Raw genomic sequence first — 26879 nt, 5'->3', positions numbered from 1 at the left:
GCATATTAACCCTATTAGCATGCCAATCGTATCCTAGCGATTACTATGCTCAACCGGGCAATTTACTGAATTTATCACTTTCACTTACGTGCATTTCCATAGTAACCATACATAATTAATAACTTTAATAAGTTCACATCAAGATTTCATCATTTGTAATTTCATCCATTTTCTCAATCAATATAGTACCTATACATACTCATCAATAGCCACTTCATATTTCATCTTCAAAATAAATTAACTACTAACACAAAACAACCTCAATACTAAACATAATTTAATTTAATTCTTTTATACTGTGAACTTACCTACGATCCACTCCTGACTCAAACGCAGGGACTGTTGGAAAAAATGGGTTTGGAAAACGCAACGGAAAATAAATTTAATGAAAAATCAGAGTTTTAAAAAATTTTCTAAAACAAGATCTTTGTTGTGATATCTAAAGTAATAAACACTTAATCAAAATTGTACCATTTTTATTCGTCTAGGATGAGCACTTCGACTGAATAGTCTTCTCCGCTATCCTCAAGCTCACGTCTGCCTAGTGTTGGCTCGCTTCAAATCAGAAATTTTTTCACAAAAATTACCAGTGGGGTAATTTCGTAAATTCTCTAAACTTTTGGGTCAAGTTATAAATAAAATATTTTTAGAAATTTTCTGGAATAATCTATTTAGAGAGTTTTCTCTCTATAACTTTCTTTTGAATGCAAGTGTATGTAAATAATGACTTAAGGCTCTTTTTTATATAACGAGAGTTTAGAGAGTTCAACTATGATAAAACTTAATCACTTTAATATTAAATTAATATAATATTTATCTGGTATCATAGTTTCTAGGAGGTTAAATTTAAAAGAAGAGTCAAATCCAGAAACACAAATGGCTAATTTTACGACAAGTAGAGCTTCTGTCTCTTCTATCCCAACAACATTTAGAACCAACTTACAATGAATAAATAATTCCTCAAATATAGCTCAACCTATCTATATCAGACAGGAAGAGAGTCCCCAAAACTCACCTAATATGTCACCAACATATTCATCAATGACTAATAATGCAAGACAATTAGAAAATTCAGAAATATTTGTTCTAGAAAAATCTTTTGAGATAAATAAGGAATGGTGTAGAAAACACTTCTATTCCAACAAAAATAAGCAAAATAGAGAAGATTACTTTAAAAATTATAATGATAAAAAAGAAAGCATTCATCAAGAATATTATGAATTCATAAATACCCATAAATTTCATATAAAATTTGTTGAATGGTTTAAAGAATATTATTCAGAATCTGTTAATACAATAAAACATAATACTAGATGACAGACTAATAAAGGAGAAGTTGAATCTCAACATCCCCATTTAATGGAGGTTCAATATCTTCAAAAAAATACTGGAAGAAAAGTAAATCTTTTAAGAACGAGAGCTCCTAATGTAGGAGAACAAATCTCATCAAAAGATATTAAAATGATAGTAAAACAAAATAACTATACAAATACCAGTCTTCATACAATAGGAAAACAATTAGATAATATTTAGAATTTGGTATAAAGTCAACCGATTAAGAAAGAACCAGTAAAAGAGGTAACAGAAAAAAGTTCTACAGAACCAATATTTACACCTTATGAAATTCCAAAACCTTTCCAAAAATCCCAAAATGATTTCTTAATAAAAATCCAAAATAGACTTGATGCTTTAGAAAGTTACAAGTATGAATTAATTGCACCTGATAGCCCAATGCAAGTCCAACATTTAGTAAATACATTACAACCATCTTCCCAATCTGACTCTAACTAGTCAAATGAACAACAAATTAAAAAAATGACTTGGAAAGAACAAAAAAGATTATATTATCCGAAAATCACTGCACCTGATCTTAATATAGAAGAAAAACCTATTTTCCAAAATAAAAACAATGCTAATACAATTTATGAATGGAATATAGATGGAATGTCTGAATATAATATTCTTAGTTTATTACAACAAATACAATGGTTTCAAATATTTATAAAACCCAAAACCAAAATGGATTAATTAGTGATCATGCTATAGCCAATCTTTTAGTGGCTGAGTTTACTTGTCAATTAAAAGGATGGTGGGACTATGCACCCACTAAGACCCAACAAGAAGAAATCTTAAAAGCAATCAAAAAAGATTATCAAAAAAGGATTATTTTGGATGAACAAGAAAGAGAAATCCAAGATGCAGTAGCAACTTTGGATTTCTCAATCTCTAAGCATTTTATAGGAGATCCTCTTATTTTAAAGATAGAAATTCAGAATTATTATCAAATCTAAAATGCAAAAAATTAACTGATTTTAAATGGTATAAAGATGTCTTTATAACTAGAGTTATGCAAAGATCTGATAACCAACAATAATTTTGGAAAGAAAATTTTCTAGCAGGACTTCCTACTTTACTAGAAGAAAAAGTTAGAAATCAAATAAGAGAAAATTACAGATGTATTATTTCGTACAAAAAACTTACATATGGGGAACTAATTAGTTTCACCCAAAAAGAATGATTAAAAATTTTTCAAGATTAATGATTAAAAATTTTTCAAGATTTAAAATTACAAAAACAACTTAAGAAAGAAAGATATCAACATAGAAAGGAATTAGGATCATTTTGCCACCAATTTAACATTAGGAATGAACCTTCTTCTTCAAAAACATGTTACCCGGTAAAACCAAAAAATAGGAGAAAGAATATTTCAGAATATTATAAAAAAACCAAATATAGAAAATACAGAAAAAAAAGAAAAAAAATAGATAAAATATTAAAATGTTATAGATGTGGAAAATCAAGACACATATCAAAATATTGCAAAATTAAAAGTGACAATCCGACCGATCTGGTCTAGCCACCGGTTGGACTTGTCGAAACCATTTTTAAATCGAGTTTTGGAAAATGGGAATAGACTTTAAGAAAAACGAAAAGGGGAGTCGCCACCAATCTTTTTAGGTATGATTGGATCACCTTATAAAATGTTTTGTTTTAAAACATTAATTTTGGTCTACGAAAGTCGAGAAAACGAATTCGGGAGTCAGTTACGTACGAGGAAGGGTTAGCACCCTCGTAACGCCCAAAAATTGGTACCTAATTGATTATCAAGTGTCTTTAATGTCGGAAATTTGAAAGTTTTAAGATGCAAACCTTTTTTAGTTAGAATGTCTCAATTTTGAAAATTAAGGCTCACTTATTTCAAACGAGTGAAAACATCACATCCAGTAAGTTAGAACGCAACATTTTAAAACCTTCGAAACTAAGCTCGTCCTTCGAAAATTTCTATCTCGAAACAACAAAACACCATATTCAGTAAGTTAGGACACTATGTTTTGAAATCTCGAAATAATTGTTTAAGTTTTGAAAACTCAAAATCACTTAGAATGGTGCTTGACTATTCGAATTCAACGAGAAAAGTCGCAACCCAGTAAGTTAGGGCACTACCTTTCTCGAAGTTTTCAAACATCAAGCATTGCCTTTTAATTTTTTTTTAAAAACCTTGGAATATTATTTTTAAATGACGTTTTAGGATGACATATTAATGCATCATGAAGCATAGATGTACAAAATATTCTAACATTTCCATACAAACATAAATAATATCATTATGACAAAACTAAATAACATGAACATACATTTAATGAAAAAAATCATACTAGGGTAAATATAAGATAATAAACAAATAAAAACATGAGTAAACTAAAAGAAAAACATAATACATGCAAAATTATACAACAATATATATCATAAAATAACACATAAAAGAAATAATTAAACATAGCATATAAAAAATGAAACTATGCACAAATAAGATAAATGACATACACTAAAAAATGAATAAATAGAACATTACAAATTATAAAAATATAATGCAATAGTTCAAAATACATGAAATGATAATATAATATATATACATGCATAGAAAATATATATTTGAAAATAAACTATATAAAAAGGTTAAATATTATAATATATAAAATACATAATCAAATGTATAAAAGATAGGAATAAATATACATATTTGAAAAATGAAGAAATTAAAATAAAAAAAAGGGTTGAAAAACTAAGATAGACGAAGAATAAAATAAGAACAAACCACAGAGAGTAAGAACGCAAGAGGGAGAGAAATTTGAGTGAATGCTCTCAAGAATTCTTATTGCTTCCCAAAACTCAAGTCCTTTACAATGAAGGGAGAGGCCTCTATTTATAGTTGAGCCTCCCCAAATCCAATGGTACAGATCAATTACATCAACGGTTAAGATTAAAGGATATCTACAAATTAAATCTCCAAGATTACAAGATCATATCTTCAAGATTGCATATCATATTTAAGATTGCATATCATATCTAAGATTGTATCATATCTAAGATTGCATATCATATCTAAGATTGCATGTCCTTAAAGATTATATTTCCATATGAGTCAAGCTCATAGATGGACCTTCAATCTTTTCAAGTAATGGGCCATTTCGATTGGGCCAAATTATATGTTCGTAAATTTGTACTGGACTTGGACTTTGTTTTTTTTTTTGAAATTATTTCTGGGCCTGGGCAAAATTGAGTGTCTACAGGACTGTATGCCCGGTTTCACATACTAGGCTCAGTTCAACTAGTTTTTGTGTCTTGGGCTCGATTTTGGGCTCCCAGGCCCAATTTACGAGCTCAGGTCCAATTTTCAAGTTTATCTACCCATTCGGCGAATTATCTAACTTGAAAATTAACTTAAAAAATTATCATATTAATTTTAATTAATTTAATTTTACTAGGATCAAAATTAATTTTTTCAAAAATCACTTAGATTTTCTAAATTAAATTTTCAAGAAAATTCTTTAATTAAATTCTCTTGTTGAACAATTTTCACTACTACCTAATTTAATTCCACATCAAATAAATTGACTCAATTAAATTATTCCCAAAGTCGTAGAATTTTCTTCTGATTCAAATGCAGTCCGATCGAGCTTTTGTTGAGCTAGCAGAGAGACCAATCGGACATATACAATTAGGCTCTAATGATTGCAATTATGTCCAGAAGCATCGTTCCGATAATTTGCAATTACTTAATCATGGAGTCAGTCCACAAGAAGTATCATGATTGAAAACTCCTTATTGTATAATCCTTACGAAAGCAATTCATCTATTATTTTGTCCAATGACCTCGTCATATGTGTGTTACCCTCATATGATATCCTTGATTCCGTTGAGTTGAATAAGTTCACTCAATACAATCACATTTTATCTTATTGTCACCATTGTGTTTTCTTAATGATTAATATAATCACTGTCAACAAATGACTGTGATAAATTGCTCGTTCGAGAACAAGCAACCGTGGCCATGTTCTATATTTATCAATCCACACAATACCAATGAGAGGATATCATTAACTCTTTAATTGAGCTATGAATTCCATTATTGCTAGTAAAGCCATGTCATACACAAGTCATGTACCCAACATATCGGCTATGGGCTCAATCATCTTTAGAGCATAAACCTCCACTTATATCAAAGTACATAAGTTGCATACGTATGGTCAGTGACTAACTCATGATTTAGGTAAATCACACCATGAAAGTCACAAGTGAATAAATTCACAAACGGATTCAGAATTAATTCATCTTGGGTCTAGTCCAAATGCAACATTCTACCAATGAATACATCTATGTCTCTACTCGTGAGTCAACTGCTTCGATAACCAAGACTATCCATCTCCCCAATTGGAATTGTAGAAGATATAATAATCCTTCTCAGTATTTGAGTCAAATGCTCACTTTGATTGTTTTACGAGATTACAGACTCATTTAGATTATCTACTGAAGTAAGTTGTCTTTCTCACAATGTAAACCTTCTTTAAAATGCCACTTATCTTTAGTTTGAACTTTAAACAATCAATGAGCTAATATTTGTTTGTCGCAATTTTATTGTGTATGTAAAACATAAGACAGAAAATACAAAAGACATAATAGTGAAATGTTAAATTAACTTTATTTATCTATTCATCATTCAAATAAATAGAAAACAGTTACATGTTTACTACAATATGTACACATTTCCCAACAGGGACTACTCCGTAATTTTTCTCTTTCCTCGGTTATTGTCTTTATGATTCGTGTCTTAATCTATATAATAGTCAAATACAATCTATTAAATTCACATACATATCACACTCAACTCAATGCATATGACCCTTAACTTTTTATTATTCAGGCATTTTTCCTAAACTTTTACTTTTATCACAATTTAGTTCCTATACCTAAAATCTCAAAATTAAATTTTTTTTTTACAATTTTCCAAGCTAACTGAACTTCTTCTTATATAAGGGTGATTTACAATTATACACAAATTCCATATAACTTTAATTATTTTTAACAATTACTCCATTAACTAAAACTATCAAAACCACTTAGTAAACTAATTCACACTATCAACTAACACTTCAATTTCATCAATCAATATCATGAATCACAAGAATTCGTCAATGGTAAAATCTAAAATTCATAACAATTTTGAAAACAAAGGTACATGTTAGTTGGACTTATTTACAACTATCTCAAAAACATAGAAAATACAAGAAATAGGCTAAAAATTCATACCATGCATGCACCCAATTGTTTGGTCGAACTTCAAGCACCCAAAAATGGTGTTTTTCTTTACAATTTCGACAACTAAGCTTCTTGGAAGGTGATGACATTATTGATTTTATTTAATTATAGTTTTTAATTTCTAAATTACAATTTTACCCTTTAATATATCATTCAATTAAGTCAAACTTAAACCTATTATCGTCCATCATAGATAGTGATGGTTTAATTACCATTTAAGGCCACCAAATTAAATTTGTAAAGCTATTGAACCCTATTTACTAATAGTAACTAACTTTCTCAACATTTACAATTTAATCATTTTTACTTAATTAACTATCCAAACATTAAAATTTCTTAACCAAATTTCATATGACACTATTATAACTCAATAAACATTAATTAAATAATAAACATGACCTCTTCTATTGGAATTGTAATCCCGAAACCATTATTTTTGACATTACTATAAAATGAGATATTACACAAATACAAAGCATCTTTTACTTACCACCAATTGCCAAATACATTCATTACTAACATTCAAATACAAAGCACCCTACTACCTTGAACTACTCCCAACATTCAAGTGAAGTGAAATATACCTACTCCCAATATTGAAAGTTGCTAAAAATCCACATATAGCATCAAATGAAAAAATCCCATAAATAAGCTGATTGCTAACATAAATCAAATTAGAGGAGAGCAAAAATACCTCTCAAGTGATTAATCAAATATCACCTACAAATAAACAATGAAAAGGTAAATTAATTTAAGGTTTTGTTATTGTTATACCCCATGTTAGCATCACATATGACAAGTCGATAAATAGTTCGCAAGTAATCCTCTGTAATTGTATCAACCATCATTATGGAACAGTTCGCAAGCAACCCTTCACAAATCCTCTCTAGAGCGGCCTGGTGATAGCCCATTGCACTGAGAGGACCACCAATGCATAACCACCTTATATGACCCTAAGGATGAGAATGTTAAAGTAGGACAACACAATACACTCCGTGACAACAACTGACATGCAACAACCTTGCCACATGGCCAACCTACACCATCATGTAGGACACCGTGTTTTCGGTTGTGTGGCACTACATCAAAGGATAACCCCCTATCTAAGCTTGAGTGCAAGAGAGACCAATGATCAAAAAAGGGGAAAGTAACACAGAAATCATCATAGTTAGCGATAATGATAATTCAAATAATTTTTGTTTTGAAGAATTGGAAAATGCCATCCCTACGAAGTACATAACCAGTAATTTAGAAGTACAAGAATGTAACTTTACAAAAGTAAAGATAATTTATAAGTTGAGTGAAAATTGACAACTGACAACTTATTGTAATAACTCTTAAAATGAGAATTAAATTGTTTTTAACTCTTAGATCAAAATAAATAAATCTAAGTCTTAGATAGAATATTTAATCTACTTCACTAAAATAAAGAGCACAACACCCAATCTCCCCCTTCCCCTTTTTTTTTCTTTTGACAGTGTAATACAAGTTTTAGGCTAAAAGAAATTTGGATAATCTCTTAGGCTCTGTTTGTTTTACTAAAAATGGTTTTCAGAAAATAATTTTTAGTGTTTGACAGCTTTCTTGAAAATATTTCATAAAAGTTGTTTTCAATGAAACAAACATATATTATAGATTTATGATAAAGAATTTAAATAAAGTAGTGAATTAATTACAAATTTATGTTAAGGTGAAAATATAGTACATAATGAATCTTTTTTATGTTAAGGATTAAATTGTAAACTTTGTAAATTTTGTAATTGAAGCAAGAGAAGTGGAATGTGTGAAAATTTGTTATGTGAAATAAGATATTATAATAAATTATTTGATTAAGCTGTGAAAAATAAATTACATGGCAATAGGGACTAAATTAAAAATGTAAAAAAGTTTAAATTTCAAACAATTTAATATGTGAATAAGGAAATTATGATAAAAGTTTAATAAATGTGTTATGAGATGATGAAATATGCATAAAGTATTGTAAAAGTGAATTTGTTGAAAAATATGAAAAATTTTATGATGACAATGACTAAATTGTTAAACTTGAAAAAAATGTGTATGAAATAATAGAAGTGAAATATATAGAAATTTGATATGTGGAACAAGATATTGAGATAAATTATGTGAATAAAATGTAACAAGAAAGAAAATTGATTTAATATGATTAATTAGGGAATATTAAACTTTTATGACAAAAAGACACTAAATTGAAAATTTATGAATTGATAAGAAAATATTTGATAAATGAATAATGTAGTAGAGAATGTAACATCCCAGTATTTTGACGGGTGTTACAGTGAATAGAGTCTTGTCAATTTGGAAAATGTCTTATGGAAAAAAAAATGATAAGACATTTTACAGGAATAATGGGGTTATTTTACATTGACCATCCTATTTTATATGAAACAAACATAAAAAAAGGCTGAAAGTATTTTCTGTAAAAGCTTTTACTTTGAAACAAACGATTTCAAGTGTTCTTTTTGAAGCACATATTTACAATGGGATTGAAAGTAAGAGACTAAGGTTATCAAGATTAAGAGTGTACTTTGGGGGGTTGACAGGGGCTCGGCCCTCCTAAAATGAATTTTTTTCATTTAGACCTTTAAATTAGTAAATGTAAAATTACATTTTGACCATTAAAAATGATAAAAATTTAATTTAATACTTTAAAAATTATAGAAAAAATAGGCTATTCAAATAGTGAAATTATATTTTTATTATCGTAAAAATTACAATTTAATTTTATCCACCTTAAAAAATTTTTTCGATATTTATTTTTCTTTTGGTATTTGAGATTTTTTTTCTTAATTGATAAAAAACACTTACAACTTGTTTGGTTGGCTGTAACGCTAAACCATTACAGCCTTATTCAGTGGGCCCAACCCTATTCCATTGTTTGGTTGGCTGAATGGGCTATTACAGCCCTATTCCTTACAGCCTTATTCAAGACAAAACTACCGTTTATAATTTAGCAGCCTCCTCATTGAATACATATTCAGCCTGAAATTTTATCGACTTTGCCCTTCTCTTCTTTTTCACATCTGACCATTTTTCTTCTTCTTCTTCTTCTTATTCTTCTTCTTTTTTTTCACTTCTGATTCCTATTTGCTTCCAACCTTCTCAATCTTTTTCACCTCTGAACCATCCTCACCAACCCTATCCAAGCCCGAACCTAGATCCAATTTCAAACTAAAGCCACCAAATTCTTACCTATCGGCGAATTCCATCGATTCTCCCTCCTCAAGCTCCGGTTGAATTCTATAATTTCCATCGATTTCCCATTTCCACAAATTCATCCTCAAGCTTCGGTTGTGAAGAGTGGATAAAAATTTCATCAGGATCCTTATCATCTTCAACCGCACATGCAGAATTATGTGGATTTTGTTTTTAAAACAGGAACGAAGCATTTCTATTAAAGAGTAATACAGCTGTTGTTGAAGATTTCTTTGTGCACCTGGTATGTTTCTCAATTAGTCATTTTCTATCGATTGGGTTAAGAAAATGCACAAAAATTAATACTTGTGTGATTTAAGTTGACTTATGGTTTAGTGCTATGTCTGAATAAGACCAGAATAGTTATTTATAACAGTATTGGACCACCTCTAATCCATATTTTCCTGAAATTAAAAAAAAAGAACCAATAATAAGAGACACTTTGTCCTCTCTTCTTTCACGAAGGATGTCCTGGTTTCTGCTTTGTGTTATTTGTATATGTATAGTATTAAATAAATGTCAAAATAGTATGTGTTTAAGATTTTAGCTCCTCCTTTCATAGAAAAGCGAGTTGTTAATGCTTCGTAGACATAGAGATATATTATAGATAAGCACAGGGGTCATTGTACTGGATCTTCCAAGTGAGTCTGTAAGGTATGTCAGAGTAAATTTAATAATTTCCCATATTGTTGCTTCATTAATTTGGCATATTGAACCTTTTGAACATATAGGTAGCTTCATAATATATTCAAGCAGTTTCTTTATTACTTTATACTAAATTCAATTGAATCATTATTTGGTATGAAGTGATGAAAAATCATGATTGATAAATCTGATAGTCTGAAATAGGCTCCTTGTTGCCCCCTCCTGCCTGAAAAAATGGCCCTCTGAACAGTTGTGGGATCTGCAAATTATGAGGACTTGAATTCTTGAAGACCTTTAACACTATCTTGTGCTAGATTATTATGATGGCAGTGTTAAGTTACTCTATGTAACTTATGATTTGTAGCTAAAATATTTTCTTTAATCAGTACAAAATGATGACAAACACGCAATAAGAGGGCTTGATTCGTGAAGGAAGCCAGTTTATTTTTTTGTTCAAACAGTTGAAACAAAATTCAAATATTAGTTACTCCTAATAACTATTAGAGCTTTGATGAAGTTAGCTCTTCCCTGTCAAATGCCCTTCTATTACTTTCATCATTAACGCTAAAAAATAGATGGACCAAATGTCACTTTTTTACTATCTGTACAAGCATGTATACCTCTCAAGTCCTTGCTCTTGCCACTCAACCCTACCTGTATAGCCCATTTAATAATCTACATAGCATAAGCTAAGCTGCATTTGTACTAGAACAGCTGCAAGTTTAAGCCCCATTGTTGTCTACTATCTAAATCAAATTGTTGAAATGCCTTGTACCATATTTAAGCACAATCAAGATTAAGTGATCTTCTCCTAAGCATAGAAACTAGTTCATGAAATGATTTTAAATCAAATAGAGATATACCCTATTTTGCAGTTTTCATATATAGTTCTTATAGATTGTAAATGATATTATTTTAATAGTTAAATTTTGATCTTATTTGTTTTTTTTAGTATTGCTACAACTATAAAAAATTATATATAAAAATCAAACATGATTTTAATTAAAATGTTAAAACTTAAAATCAATGGTTCATTTATTTATTTAATATAATAAGACCAAAACTTTTTTATGATGCTCTCTATTCTTGTCACCAAATTAGTTGCTGATGCTTCTTGTTTTTCTGATGAGGTTTACATCTTTTCCTCAAGAGAACTTGTTATGTTTAGTGATTAACCTGGCATTTTACATAGGTTTCACCTTTCAAAGCTCGACATAATTGTCGTGGGAAGCTTTTTATTGAGGAAAAGCCATAAATGTGACATAGCACATTCTATTTCTGTTAGTAAAATTCTTGCTTTTATCTATTGTTGCATTTGTTGGATAGTCTTGACAAAATTCTTGCTATTTCATTTACAATATGCTATTGGGAAAAGGCAAATTATAATGAAGTTATGTTTTTGGCATGATACATACCTTTTGTCGGCTATTCTACCTGTGATTAACTTGTAATCTTTCACTTGTTGCAGATCATTTTATCACAAGAGAAGAACATTTAGAGACTTTAGGAACTTGTGCGGAGCCTTCAACAGCAACTTTTGCCTATTATTTTTTGAACTCTCTATTAAATTTTGCCTAGTTTTATCTTTACTTGAATTTTTTTATTCAAATTTATTTAAAGATATTTTTTAATTAAAACATATTTTTAATATTTTATTTTAATAGTTAAAATAATAAATTAATTAATATAATTTTAAAAATTAAAGTTAACTTATATTTAATTTTCAAGTCCTTTAATTTAATAAATAAAAATTCTAATTTAATGTATTATATTTTATAAATTAAGTTATGGTTAACTTTTAAAATAAAATATTTGAAAGAATATTTTTTTTGTTAAAATTTGTTTTCAAATCATCAAAATCAATATTGGGTGGTAAATTTTAGTTAAAAAAAATTAAAGTTGGTGGAAATATTCAATAAAATTCAAATTTTAGTGGCAAAATTCAATCACATTAAGTTAATTGACAAATTTACGTATAATGACAAATGTAAATTAAAATAAAGTATTATGCTATTGTGGGATGAATAGTCACAAAATGTGCTCTATTCTCATGAATAGGGATCAAACTCCCGACCATAAGATAAAGTAGTGAATTTATTTTGTATTTTTCATTTTGTATTTTTTTGTGTTTGTAATATTTAGATTTTATAATGACATGATAGAATGTCATTACAATGTTGTAACTTTTTGATGTTATAAAATTTTAAAACATATGGATTATGACATATAAACTAATGAAATCATGTAGTTTTTTGTTAATATATGAATATTATGCTTGGATGTGAAATATAATTCTCAAGTTATTTATTATTTTTTTTAGCAATGAGTTATTTATTACTTCTAATATTTAATTATTTTTTATTGTAGAATAATTAAATTATTTATTTCAGTAATGATATTTTAGCACATTAAATATGTATTGCAGTTTAAAAATAATAAAGTAGATTATATATATTTTTATAGTATTATATATTTGGATTTTTTAATTCATATAATAATAATATTAAGAATGTTATTAAATTATATTTTTTATTAAATTATATTTAATAATAATTATGTTAAAATATGGTTAAACTATTTATTATTTTTATTAAATTATTTTTAATAATAATCTTATTAAAATTTAATAACAATAACAATAATCATCTATCTTAAAAAATTCTACTGAAGGTATTATGGTCATTTTAGTTTTTTTCCATATGCTATTACAACATCATTCCATTTAACCAAACACAAAAATACTATTACAGTTCTATTCTATTCCATTCAACTAAACAGTTAAATTACTTATTATAACTCTATTACATTACAGCTCTATTCAATTACAACCCTATTCTATTACAGTGAAACAATCGTCCGGTTAAAACTTGTTTGGTTCAATGTAATGGCATAGCTATTACAACTCAATTATATGGTCCACCACAAACCCTTGTGTGATTCAATGGAATGTGTATTACAGGCCTTGCTGTTTAGTTTTCTATTCCTGCACATCACTGCATGGAGGATTTTGTCCCACCCTCTGAATTGCCATTCAGAGCATGGTAGGAATGCTGAGAGAATACCTTTTTTTTTTTCATTTTTACCCTCATTTTTCATCGTCATCCTTTCTGCAGTTTCAACTATAGCCTCTACGTTCATTACCTTCTCCATTTATAAAGCCCTAAACACCATTGCCCCTCACCAATTTTTTCAATCTTTTCCTCGTAGGAATAGAGATTATAGAAATTTCCCAATTAAGGGCAAAATCTTTAGCAAGGAAAAAAATCCAGACTCAATTGAAGAACACATTAGCTTCTGGTTTTGATTTCAAAGCGATTCAAGACAAGGTTTCTCTTTATTTAAGACCTTGGCATCGCTCATTTCAATTCTGGGTTCGAGCAGTTGATATTTATACGGGCTTTAAGTTCCCTTCTTTATCTTCTTCTTCTTGTTGTTAATTTGATAGTTTTACATTGTTGGGTAATTGTTGAAATGATAGGTGGTTCAACTTCGAGTGAGTTTTGTGAAGGATCCACAAAAGCAATTAGCAATGTGGGATAAACAACATGAGTTTGTTTTTTTAGTTTTTTTTCTATTTTTTCTAGTTTCTTTACTGTTTGATTCTTATTGATTGATTTAGCTATTCTTAGTTCTTTAAACTACGGTCTTCGCTTTTGTGTTCTTTTAGTTCAATTAAAATGGGTTTGTTTGTTTTTACTTTTTCTATACTATTTGATTCTTATTGATTGCCCCTTTTGTTGATTTTGATGTTCTTAGCTCTTTGTAAATTACAATCTTTGTTTTTGTGTTCTTTCAGTTCAAATTTAAATGGGTTTGTCTGTTTTTACTTTTTCTTTTGTACTGTTTGATTCTTATTGATTGCTCCTTTTGTTGATTTTATTGTTCTTAGCTATTGGCAAACTGCACAACATTTGCTTTTTATGTTCTTCCAGCTCAATTAAAGGCTAAATTTTACCTGTATGTTCAAATTTATTTATGTTCCTTTTGAAATCCTGTTTTACTTATTGATATTTTCCATTCCACTTTGGTACTAAATACTTTTATTGGTAAATATACCATTTGATGTTGTTCAACTTGTTTCAGAGGAGGAGTTTGGTCGAAGCATGGGTGAAATTTTTGAGAATTTTGATGTAAATCCTCTCGGTTCAGCATCGATTGCACAGGTATTACTTTTTCATTTCTTTACCTGGTTTGAAATTTTATATGAGCATGCTAGAAAAGGTATAGGTTTATATGAGCATGCTGGGAAGGGTATAAGTTTGTATGAGCATATGCTGGGAAAGGTATAGGTTTATGTATTTAAACATATAAAATCTTTGAAGTTTGAACATTGTCATTAAACAAGCTTCATGCTTTCCAACATACATTAAGATATGGCACATTTGCTGTTTTAATGCTACCATAAATTTTAACATTTTTGCAGGATTCTCGGGTTCCGGAAATAGGATAATGCTTACAAAAACCGAATTGATATACATTAACATATGTTCGTATCTAACTTAGGTTGATCAAGCAAGATTGAGAGGTGATAAGAACGATGTTGTTGTTAAGGTAAGTTCCCTTGAAGATGATTTTAAAGCCTCATATGTCTATGCGATTTTGACCATTCAAGTTTATGGCAGGTGCAACATCCGGGAATCCAGGATCTTATGATGACTGACATTCGTAACTTGCAAGCATTTGTACTGTACATGCAAAAGGCTGATATCAAATTTGATCTTTTTTCCATTGCTAAGGAAATGGAAAAACAGGTATCTGTATTCACACTGTTGTTCCTTGCAAAACACATCTGTCCTTCTTTTATGTAATTTTCAGATTATGTAAATTGAGAGAATCGTACCACTCGGATTTGGATTTCTTTGTTCCTCTGCATGTTGTTAATTATTTATCCTTTGTGTTGTCAAAATCAGATATGAGTTTGACTTTCTAAGAGAAGCCAATACTATCTAGAGAATTTGCTGTTTCTTATACGAGAATAACAAAAAGACTCTGACTCTGGTCCTGGTTCCGACAGTGCTTCGGGGTTTGGTTACAAGGAAATTTCATTTTGTTGTAATTCTTTGTATTTTTTGTACATTTTGTCCTAGTATTATCCAAGGATATCTGAAATAGATGTTTGAAAATCCATTACATTTTGTAGTTTAGGACTTGGTGTTGTCTTTATTGGTTCGATAAACAAGCATAAATGTTGTACCGATATAGATTCACTCATTTTATCTTTTTATATTTGTGTGCTTGTCAGCGAGTTAGTAATGAGGTTTGTGATATAGATGTTTTCATTGGAAAACAATATCAACGGAGGAATAGGAATTAGAATTCTACATTTATTTAATTTCTTTTGGGATTTTTAGTTTTACTAGGTTTTTTATTTCCTTATAAACTTTAAATTAGGAATTCTATTAGGACTTTAAATTAGGAATTAGATTAGGATTTTCTTTTGTAATTAACAACCTATAAAAAGGCTGCCAATATGAAATAAAAAGGGAGTTTTTTTTATCACAAACGTTAGTTTGGGAAGAGGGTTCAGTCAAAGACGAATCTGCCTTTGAGTAACCATAGGTCGAAGCAAGGATACTTTCTCGTCTAGACCTGTGACTAGATCTTACGCCAAGGCGCATAACAACTTGGTATCGGAGCCAGCTGTCATGGGTGACGAAAAAACTTTGACAGCCAAGCTGGAGGCATTTATGGAACAAATGGCTACAAGGAAACAAGCATTGAGGAGCAGATGACGATTTTATCTCTTTCGGTCCAAAAGACAACGAAAGAGAATTTAGAAAAAAATAATGAAGAACAAGGCAGCAGTAGAGGCAAGAAAAGAAATTCAGATTCACAACACGGTGGGAGCATGGTGCCAAGATACTCCAAGATGGAATTTCCCAGTTATGATGGTGTTGGTGATCCTTTAGGATGGTTAAAAAGATGCAAAAAAATTTTTGGCAATCAGCGGACCAATGAAGAAGACAAAGTCGGCTTAGCTTCATTCCATCTCTTAGGAGAAGCACAATTGTGGTTTGATCAAATCGAGGAAGAGGAGGCAAATCTGGATTGGGAGCACTTTAGAGAGTGTTGTCATGTTAGGTTTGGGCCACCTATGAGTAATAACCCCTTGGGGGAACTTGCAAACTTGAGACAAACTGGGACGGTAGAAGAATATCAACGTCAATTTCAATCACTACTAGCTAGGACTACTGATCTTAAACCTCGACAACAAGTAAACCTTTTTCCTGCCAGATTAGTAGAGGAACTTAGAATTGATATCAAGATGCAACAACCGGGAAACCTTGGAGTTGCAATGAATATGGCTTGAGCTTTGGAACGGAAACAAAAAGTCTCTTCCAAGATGTTATCTCAAACCAATCTAAACTGGTCAGCTTCCCAAAACACTGGCAACAATTCCATTATTCCAACAACTAAGAGCTTTGCAAAGGGAGGAGGACAAACAACGAAACCAATGGGGAATAATAGCAAAATAGGTTCTTCCGCACCATTTATCAAAAGATTGACACGAGCAGAGATGGCGGAGAGAAGGGCTAAGGGATTGTGTTATAATTGTGACGAGTCTTACTCCATGGGGCACAAATGTAAAAGGCTATTTTGGATAGAAGTACCAGATATTGAAGATGAGCAAGATGATGAGGTAGATGATCTTGAAATTTCCTTACATGCCATTAGAGGAACTTGCAATTTATCTACTATGCAACTACCAGCAAAGGTGTCAAGAAAAACAGTGTTAGTTCTCGTTGATTCAGGCAGTACACAACTTTCTACGCGAAGGTCTAGTGCCAAGATTGGGACTGAAAATAAAAAAAGAAAAGGGGGTTGCAAGTATATGTGGCAAACGGAGAACGGGTTCCTAGCATTGGCATTTGTAAATCAGTACAGTTCGTTGTGGCCAATGACAACTTTCAAGCTGATTTTTATACAATACCATTAGAAGGGTTTGATATGATTTTGGGGGTTAAATGGTTGTGTACCCTTGGTCCAATTTTATGGGATTTCAGCTCCTTAATTATGCAATTTGCAGTAAACAAGAAGAAGATACTCTGGCAAGGGCAGCACCCAGAGGAAGTTCCACGACTCAGCTTGATACAGGGACAGGATTTAACTAATATAGTATTAGATAAGCTACTGGTAGAATTTGTGCATTTATTCCAAGAACCGTCTGGGATACCTCCTAACCGCAAATGTAACCATCGTATGACTCTCAAACCAGGAACGGGACCAATTGTAGTCAGGCCTTATCGATATCCACATTTTCAAAAGGATGAGATTGAGAAGCTGTGTAACCAAATGTTACAACAAGGAATCATTCGACCCAGTAGATCACCATTCTCTTCTCCAGTACTATTAGTAAAGAAGCATGACGGGTCATGGCATTTTTGCATCGATTATCGAGAGCTTAATGCTTGCACTGTTAAAGACAAATATCTGATTCCTGTCGTGGATGAATTGTTGGACGAACTTCATGGGGCAAAATATTTTACAAAATTGGATTTACGATCGGGATATTTTCAAATTAGAATGGCAACTACTGATGTGGAAAAGACAGCCTTCCGAACCCACCATGGACACTTTGAGTTTCTTGTCATGCCATTTGGGCTTACCAATGCCCCTTCCACATTTCAATGTTTGATGAATGACATTTTTCGCCCTTACTTGCGTAAGTTTGTTTTAGTCTTCTTTGATGACATATTAATTTATAGCAAAACATGGACTGAACATATGCATCATGTAATATTAGTTTTTGAACTCTTGCGGGATAATATGTTGTTCTTAAAGAAATCCAAGTGTTTCTTTGGAGAGTCTCAGGTAACTTACCTCGGTCATGTCATCCATGGTGAAGGGGTCGAGGTTGATCACACTAAAATTAAAGATGTCACCGATTGGCCAACTCCTAAAACTACCAAGGCTCTACAAGGCTTTCTTGGATTAGCAGGATATTACAGAAAATTCATCAAGAATTATGGACAAGTGGCTGCACCCTTAACATCTCTTCTAAAGAAAAATGCCTTCAACTGGATTAAGGAAGCTGATGTTGCTTTCACCCAATTAAAAACTTCTCTTTCAGCAACCCAAGTTTTGCAATTACCCAACTTTGAGGAGGAATTTGTGGTTGGATTTGATGCTTCAGACAGCGGGTTTGGAGCTGTACTACAGCAAAAGGGACACCCCATTGCCTTTTTCAGTTGCAAGATTGTAGATCGACACCTTAAGTTGGCTGCCTACGAACGTGAATTAATAGGTTTGGCAAAGGCAGTAACTCATTGGCGACCCTATCTTTGGGGAAGGCATTTCCTCATCCGTACTGATCACTTCAGTCTTAAGTATTTGTTAGACCAACGACTTACGACATCCCCACAACATTGGATCAGCAAGCTAATGGGGTTTGATTTTCGAGTGGAATATAAAGCAGGAAAGTTGAACAGGCTGCAGATGCTTTATCTAGAAAAGACGAAGACTTACCACACCTCATGACTGTTTCATTCCCTCAAGTTGAAATTCTTAAAGCCATCAGACGAGAAATAGAAGCTTCCCCAGAATTATCACAACTCCAGCAAAGAATTCTACAAGGAGAGTTGGGGCCCGATTGGGTTGCACAAGATGGGTTGATTTTCTTCAAAGGGAGGTTGTACCTTTTACCTACCTCACCAATTATTCCCACTCTTATCTCCTCTATACATGCTATGGCACATGAAGGGGAATTGAAAACATTGCATCGTCTTCGCCAAGATTTTTTTTGGAAAGGAATGAAGCTTGCAACCTCAGAATTTGTGCAACATTGTTTAGTATGCCAACGCCACAAATGGAAAAATTTACAGCCCGCAGGTTTACTTCAACCTCTTCCAATACCATAACATGTTTGGGCTGATATTTCTATGGATTTCGTGGAGGGTCTACCCAAAGTAAAAGGGAAATCGGTACTTATGGTGGTTGTGGACAGACTGTCGAAGTACGCTCATTTTTTACCTTTGTCCCATCCATTTACTGCTATATCTGTTGCTACCGTCTTCTTTGCAGAGGTATTCCGACTTCATGGCTTGTCGGAATCCATAGTTTCAGACCGTGATAAAGTTTTCCTCAGTCTATTTTGGAAGGAATTATTTCGTCAAAGTGGTTCTAAGCTCGCTTTTTCCTCAGCATACCATCCCCAATCTGATGGTCAGACAGAGGTAGTTAACCGAACAATAGAAATGTACCTACAATGCTTCTCTAGTGATCGTCCACGATAGTGGGTCGATTGGGTTCCATGGGCTGAGTATTGCTACAACACCTCATATCACACTGCCCTAAAGGCCACTCCCTTCCAATTAGTATACGGTAGGGATCCACCTCGACTTCTGTCCTATTCAGCTGGTTCTACAAGGATTGAAGCTGTGGATAAGGCTCTACAAGATAGGGGTGCACTTTTACACAATGCTCGGGATAGACTCTTGCAAGCTCAGCAACGAATGAAAGCCACTTATGATTTGGGGCACAGAGATTTGAATTTTAAAGTCGGGGATTGGGTTTAGTTACGGCTTCAACAATATCGAAAATTGACGATAACTAAGCAGAAGCACCACAAGTTATTGCCAAAATATTTTGGTCCTTTTAAAGTTTTGAACAAAATAGGATCAGTGGCCTATCAGCTTGAATTACCTACAGGCAGCAGAATACATGATGTATTTCATGTTTCTTTCCTCAAAGAATACAAGGGACCTCAACCAGATGCGGTAGGAGACTTGCCCTTAGTATCTGATGGCAAGGCCTTGCCTACTCCACAAGCTATTATTAATACCAGGCTTAATCGGGGTCGGCGGGAACTATTAGTGCAATAGGCAGGATGTCCTCAAGAAGATGCCACTTGGGAACCAATTGATAATTTTCAAGTAGCTTATCCTGAATTTGAGCTTGAGGACAAGCTCAACTCCGAGAGGGGGAGTAATGATATAGATGTTTTCATTGGAAAACAATATCAACGGAGGAATAGGAATTAGAATTCTACATTTATTTAATTTCTTTAGGAGTTTTAGTTTTACTAGGTTTTTTATTTCTTTATAAACTTTAAATTAGGAATTCTATTAGGACTTTAAATTAGGAATTAGATTAGGATTTTCCTTTGTAATTAACAGCCTATAAAAAGGCTGCCAATATGAAATAAAAGGGGAGTTTTTTTTTTATCACAAACGTTAGTTTGGGAAGGGGGTTCAGTCAAAGACGAATCTGCCTTTGAGTAACCATAGGTCGAAGCAAGGATACTTTCTCGTCTAGACCTGTGACTAGATCTTACGCCAAGGCGCATAACAGTTTGTTATCCAGGTTAATGTTGCATAATTGACCCTTAAAATATTTTAGTGTTTTAGATAAAACCATGGCTTTAAAAATCAGACCGGCTAATTCAACAGGTTGAACCAGGAATCTATTGATTTGGCAGTTCAACTTTATAAGTTGAATTGGAAAATTTTAGAGATTGGTCAAGAAAAAAATAAGAAATAGATAATTCAACCTCCTATTCGGTTTTTTCAACGATGGATAAACCATGTAACGTTTTACCTATTAAGTTAAAGGTATTAGATCTTGGAAGGCAATAAAACATTTGATTTAATATCAAGCTGCATTATTTAGAAGGAAATGAGGAAGGGCTTTTGAGACAAAGGGATTACGGATCTTAAACTTCTTTTGTATTTATGTCGAGTTTTCTTCATGTTTTTTAATAATATAAAGAACTATAAGTTTTTGAATAACATAAAATCAAGAATTATGGTTTTTGAATAACATAAAAAACTATGAGTTTTGATTTTTTATTTCACATATGAAAAGAACTAATGTTACTAAAATTTAGTAATTTTTATGTAAAATTTGAAGGTTTTTATTTCACCAAAGATTGTTGTAAATAATTAATTTATTAAAGAGTATACCTTATAAATAATTGTTGTTGCCATGCTATTATAATGTATAAAATAAAATACAACAAATTTGCCTTCTATTAAAATTGACTACTAAAATAAAATGTTATTAGAGGATTATCATAACATATGTAAAACCCATTTTTATATTCGCGATTGTGACCTATTTGCAAGAGAAGAGGTGAGAGGTTAGATTGAAGCAAATATATTAGGCATTGAAATATTCTTAATAATAATATCATATTAAAATTATTATTAAATATTATTAACAATTTTGTTAAAATATGACTAAAATATTTATTATTATTTTTATTAGATTATATTTAATAATAATCTTATTAAAATTTAATAACAATAACAATAATAATCTACCTAACAAAAAATTCTACTAAAGGTACTTTGGTCATTTAAGCATTTTTCCTTATGCTATTACAACCCACGTTATATTCAACCAAACACAAGAATACTATTACAATTCTATTCCATTCCATTGAACCAAACAACTGAATTACTAATTACAATTCTATTCCATTACAGTCCTATTCCATTCCCCCAACCAAACATGCCCTTAGGGTATGTTTAGTTCACTGTAATGGAATATGATTGTAATTGAATAGAGTTGTAACAGTAATCAGTAATTCAATTGTTTAGTTGAATGAAATAGAATAGAGTTGTAATAGCATTATTGTGTTCGGTTGAATGGAATAGATGTTGTAATAGGATAAGGAAAAATGCTTAAATGACCAAAGTACCCTTAACAAAATTTTAGTAGATAGTTAATTATTGTTATTAAATTTTAATAAGATTATTGTTAAATATATTTTAATAAAAAATAATTTAATCATATTTTAACATAATTATTATTAAATACAATTTAATAACATTCTTAATATAATTATTAATAATATTTAATAACAATTTTAATATAATATTATTATTAAGAATATTTCAATGCCTAATATATTTGCTTGAATCTAGCCTCTCACCTCTTCTCTTACAAAGAGGTCACAATCGCCAATATAAAAATGAGTTTAACATACAGTACGATAATTTTCTAATAATATTTTATTTTAATAGTCAATTTTAATAGAAGACATATTTTTATATTTTATTTTATCCTTTATAATAACATGGTCACAACAATTAATTATAAGGTATACTCTTTAAATACTTAATTATTTATAGCAATCTTTTGGTGAAATAAAAACCTTCAAATTTTACATGAAAAATTACTAAATTTTAGTAACATTAGTTCTTTTCATATGTGAAATAAAAAAATCAAAACTCATAGTCCTTTCTCCTTTGTTATTCAAAAACCATAATCATTGATTTTATGTTATTCAAAAACTCATAGCTCTTTATGTTATTAAAAACATGAAGAAAACTCGACATAAATACAGAAGGAGCTAAGACCCGTAATCCCTTTGTCTCAAAAGCCATTCCTCATTTGATTTTATTCAAAAACTCTAGTTCTTTATGTTATTCTCGTATAAGAATAGCGAATTCTCTCCATAGCATTGGCTTCTCTTAGAAAGTTTCTCAAACTCATATACGATCTTGACAACACAGAGAATAAATAATTAACAACATGCAAAAGAAAAAATAAATCCAAATCCAAGTGGAACGGTACTCAATTTACATAATTTGAAAAGTAAATAAAAGAATGATAGATGTGTTTTGCAAGAAAAATCAGTGTGAATACAGATACTTGTTTTTCCATTTCCTTGGTAATGGAAAACAGAGCAAATTTAATATCATTCTTCTGAATGTACAGTGCAAATGCTTGCAAGTTACGGATGTCGGTCATCCTGGATTCTCGGATGTTGCACTTGCCATAAACTTGAATGGTCAAAATCACATAGACATATGAGGCTTAATAAAATACCTGCAAATAATCGTTTTTTATGTTGCAATATGCATGTTAAGATGTTAGGAAATCAACTAGTATAAATCAACTAGTAGAAATCGAATTTCCATTTGCTCATGTATCTTCTAAGAACTAACTTCTGCTTGTCTTAAATGTAGAAACTATAGGTCCATGCAACTTAAAAGCAGATAAACTACAGCAGTTATTTGGATTATTACCCTTAGAGCTCTCTTCTTCAGCTTGTTCATTATAGAAAATTGTTTGAGCCTAGCTTTCACAGTCTCACCCAATGGAACATTGGGTGCTTTTTTGGCATTTTGTAGCCATGGATGTTCTGCATACAATAGTTGGGATGATTTTTCATGCATAGAAAATATATATCAATAAAAATAAAGCATGTAACATATACAGAAGGTTACCAAGCACTCCTGTACTGTAAGACGCTGCTTTGGATCAGGATTAAGCATTTTCTTTACAAGGTCCTTTGCATTGTCCGAAACCTTAGGCCATGGGTCCCTTTTAAAGTCAATAGCAGAGCGAATAATTGCTTGTGCCACCCCCTGCTCAGTCTCTGTATGCAAACACGAGAAATGTAATTTATATCTATTTTTCTAAAAGTAAAAGAGTAGATAGTGAACCGTATGCAAAAGAATACATCAAACTCCTAATACATAATATTAAAGATAAATTTAAAAGTTTTTTTTTCTTTATATCTCTCTTTTCTTTATCCAAACTCTGGAAGCACACATTGTCTCTACATTTATCTCGAGATATAACCTTCATGATGTCAGATGAAAAAAAAGGGAAGCACTTGAAAATAGAAAGGCAAACCTGCCCAGAATGGTGGCACACCACAAAGTAAAATATAGACGATAACTCCAGCACTCCAGACACCAACCTCTGGGCCGTAATTACGTTTAAGAACCTCTGGAGCCATGTAATATGAGCTTCCCGCAATCTCATTGAATCGTTCACCTGTTAAAAGAGAGCATTTTTGAGCTGCTTGAGCATAAATGTAAAAAGGAGATAACTGAAGCAGTCTTATAGTTGCTTGGACCTATAGTTCCTAGAAAACAACCGCTTTCAGATAGAACGATTATCTGTATGTAAAACCATGTTCCATAATGATCCAGCCTCATCCACTCTGTTATCCATATCAAATGCAAGTAGAAGGGTGTTATATGTTCCCATCATAGCTCCTTGTCCATTGCTCAACATCCACTTTTGTCACTGAGTATCAGCGACTTCATGAAATCTAATTTAACTCGAGAAAATACTAAACATAACCAAGCTGACAGCCACAGCTTAAATTATAGCATCTTGAACAAATAGGTTGAATCAGTAGAAGCACACCAAATAATCATTCAATGAATCTTTCAGCATGAGAAAACCAGAGGAAAATGCAAAATTTAAGTTCCCTGCCCCCTTCCCCAAAAAAAAAGTAACTCTATACAGATTATTTTCTTTACAAACAGTAATCCAAAAGTTAAAATATCTGGCCCCAGAATAGCACCATTAAACAAGAACCCAATGTTTCAGTGAAGGCATTTATCCCCACAGAAATTAACAAATAGGTAGTCATATAGAAATGTGTAATTAAAAAAAATAAAACTAACATATCCAAGTTCTAACTTCTAACCAAAAAGGCACCATGCGTTTAGAAACTATCTTCTATTACACCCCCTTTTTTTCTTATGGTCAAAAGGGCAGCAGACTAATGATGAAAAAGATAAACACGTTAATTGCAACTAAAACTGCAAATGGTGATGCCTAGAATCATTACAACTAAAATTGCATATAAATTAAGCCCGGAAAAATAAATTAATTGCAATCAAAAGTGATGCCTAGAATAAAGTAAGTTTGGTTCAAGTAGCCACCAGCAGAATAAATCAAGTTTGGTTCAAGCTGCAAATGGTGTTATTGATGAATAGCCAAAGTCTTCCATGGTTGCAGAAGGAACAATGACTTCAACAACATTAGTACAAAACAGATTTCAATCAGTGGGTATACAGTAACAGTGAAATCACAAAACAAATGCAACACAAACATTATTAAAAATTGAAATTAAACTTCAAATACTAAACCCATACTATAACTAAAAACTATAGCCAATATAGAACAAATAAGCCAATTAAACTTACAATTCTAACAAGATTGAGTGCCTTTTGTCCAGAGCCAGCTGAATCTCTTTTCTTCCACAAGTGATGCTCGTTCTTTTCAGCCTTTTTCACTGGTTTCCTGCACCCTAAAAAATTAGTAACTTTGGGCTTCTAATTCAAGAATTTGATAAATTGAATTCAATCTTTTAAAGGAGACCCACTTTTCAACAACTCTGGAAATGCCCAGTGATTGTTCACCCAGCTTTTGTGAAGATTTAACATAGGGAGTTCTGCAAATTGAAAACCCATGTCCTAATGAAAAAGCTACTTCGTTTTGAACCTAGAAAAAAAAAATCAACCAATTACAAATGTTCCGTATGGCAACCTGGAAAAGGAAAATGAAACCTGAAAGTTTCAATTTATCAACTTTGTTTTTGGACCATGTAGATAATGGATAAATTCTTGAATGAATACGACTATAAGCCATTGATTTACTTTTCTATTCGAGAGAAAGAAAGAAAAACTTACCATCAAAACAAGCAGGGCCTTACTGAGCACCAAACGGTTCTAATGATGGATTGGAATCGCTTAGGAGTGGTAAACGAAGTGTGGGTCTTTGGCCTTCAAGTTGATTTGCTTCCTTTTAGATTGATTTGAGCATGAGATTGTTGATGGCTAAAGAAAAAAAAAAGTACAACCGCTGAGAAATTTCAGTCTGAAAGTATTTTCGGAAGGGAAAAGAATGTCATTCGGTGGAGAGGCTGGAATCGCCAATTCGGCACTCCTCCTTTGAATGGCTATTCAACGATTTTCAGAATGAAGCTGTAATCTCCATTCGGCATTTAAAGTTTTCCAATTAACCAAACCTCTGCTTTACTGTAGAAATTGGAACCGTCCTGTAATGGCTTTGCCATTACATTGAACCAAATGAAGCGTTAAAGAATTTCAAGAAATACAAGTGAAAATGGAATACCGAAAATTTTAAAGTGAAATTCTCTGCATTTCTTTCAAGAAAGAAAAACAAATACTGAATACCCAAATTGCTAAATCTTGAAAGTCCTGATCTTAAATCTTATAATAGGAAAAAGGAATAGGTTTTGTGTGCTCTTTATTTTGACGAGATAGATTAAATCTTAAATCTAAAAATTAATTTGTATCTCATTTTAAGAGTTCTCCTATACTTTCAAAAGGAAATAATTTTACAAATGCAGACTAAAGAAAAGAATGTCTAGCTGGTTAAAAAAATTAATGCATGAGAGTATGCTAAGTCAATATTTGTAATCTATATCCAAACTTCAAATCAGAGATGATTGTTGGGATGGTTTTCAAATTTGTTTGTTTTATCGTATAAGATAATAGTTGAGATGATTTTTTGTTTTGAAATTATTTCAAATTTCTTTATCTTTTCTGATAATTTTTTTTTATCTCAAAAGTCGGCTTCTTTATTTATGAATAGAACAAAGAAAAAAAAAAGACAATTATGAACCAATAGTTAAAAGAAAAACACAAAAAAGAACCCTCAACCATGGGATTCCAATCGGTAGTTGCTCAACAAAATCATTAACAATA

At 31.3% G+C, this 26879-nt stretch overlaps 1 protein-coding gene and 1 long non-coding RNA gene across 11 annotated transcripts; one reads left to right on the top strand and one right to left on the bottom strand.

Moving 5' to 3' along the window:
* Positions 1 to 9385: 9385 nt before the first annotated feature.
* On the top strand, positions 9386 to 12092 carry LOC107890885 (uncharacterized). Its single transcript, XR_001682078.2, has 2 exons — positions 9386 to 10054; positions 11924 to 12092. It is a non-coding gene; the product is annotated as an uncharacterized lncRNA (long non-coding RNA).
* A 10871-nt stretch (positions 12093 to 22963) lies between these two features.
* Positions 22964 to 26878, bottom strand: LOC107890855 (calcium-dependent protein kinase 20). 10 transcript variants are annotated; one of them, XR_005905271.1, is made up of 8 exons: positions 25839 to 26013; positions 25532 to 25650; positions 25353 to 25449; positions 24269 to 24355; positions 24043 to 24186; positions 23631 to 23782; positions 23430 to 23545; positions 22964 to 23229 (listed from the first exon to the last, which is right to left on the bottom strand). XR_005905271.1 is itself a non-coding variant. In XM_016815444.2 (6 exons), exons 3-6 carry the CDS (start codon positions 24348 to 24350, stop codon positions 23486 to 23488), a joined length of 438 nt encoding a protein of 145 aa, XP_016670933.1. In that variant the 5' UTR covers positions 24351 to 25449; positions 25532 to 25650; positions 25839 to 26013; the 3' UTR covers positions 22964 to 23485. The 10 variants fall into 10 exon arrangements, 2 of the variants coding, with proteins under 2 accessions (XP_016670933.1, XP_040938245.1); XR_005905269.1 differs by lacking the exon at positions 24269 to 24355 and having other exon boundaries at positions 25839 to 26878; XR_001682071.2 differs by having other exon boundaries at positions 24269 to 25449.
* Position 26879: the final 1 nt, after the last annotated feature.

Source organism: Gossypium hirsutum, chromosome A11, assembly GCF_007990345.1.
Source record: "Gossypium hirsutum isolate 1008001.06 chromosome A11, Gossypium_hirsutum_v2.1, whole genome shotgun sequence".
Taxonomy (NCBI): domain Eukaryota; kingdom Viridiplantae; phylum Streptophyta; class Magnoliopsida; order Malvales; family Malvaceae; genus Gossypium; species Gossypium hirsutum.
Note: the sequence above shows the minus strand (reverse complement) of the source record. Positions and strands in the feature narration are given on the sequence as shown.

What these genes read in the sequence shown, in the direction of transcription:
- LOC107890855 (XM_041082311.1), bottom strand. An exon ending in ATTTCCAGAGTTGTTGAAAA is followed by an intron (nt 25,450 to 25,531) that starts GTGGGTCTCCTT and finishes TTTAGGGTGCAG; the next exon opens with GAAACCAGTGAAAAAGGCTG. An exon ending in TGTGCCACCATTCTGGGCAG is followed by an intron (nt 23,783 to 24,042) that starts GTTTGCCTTTCT and finishes GTTTGCATACAG; the next exon opens with AGACTGAGCAGGGGGTGGCA.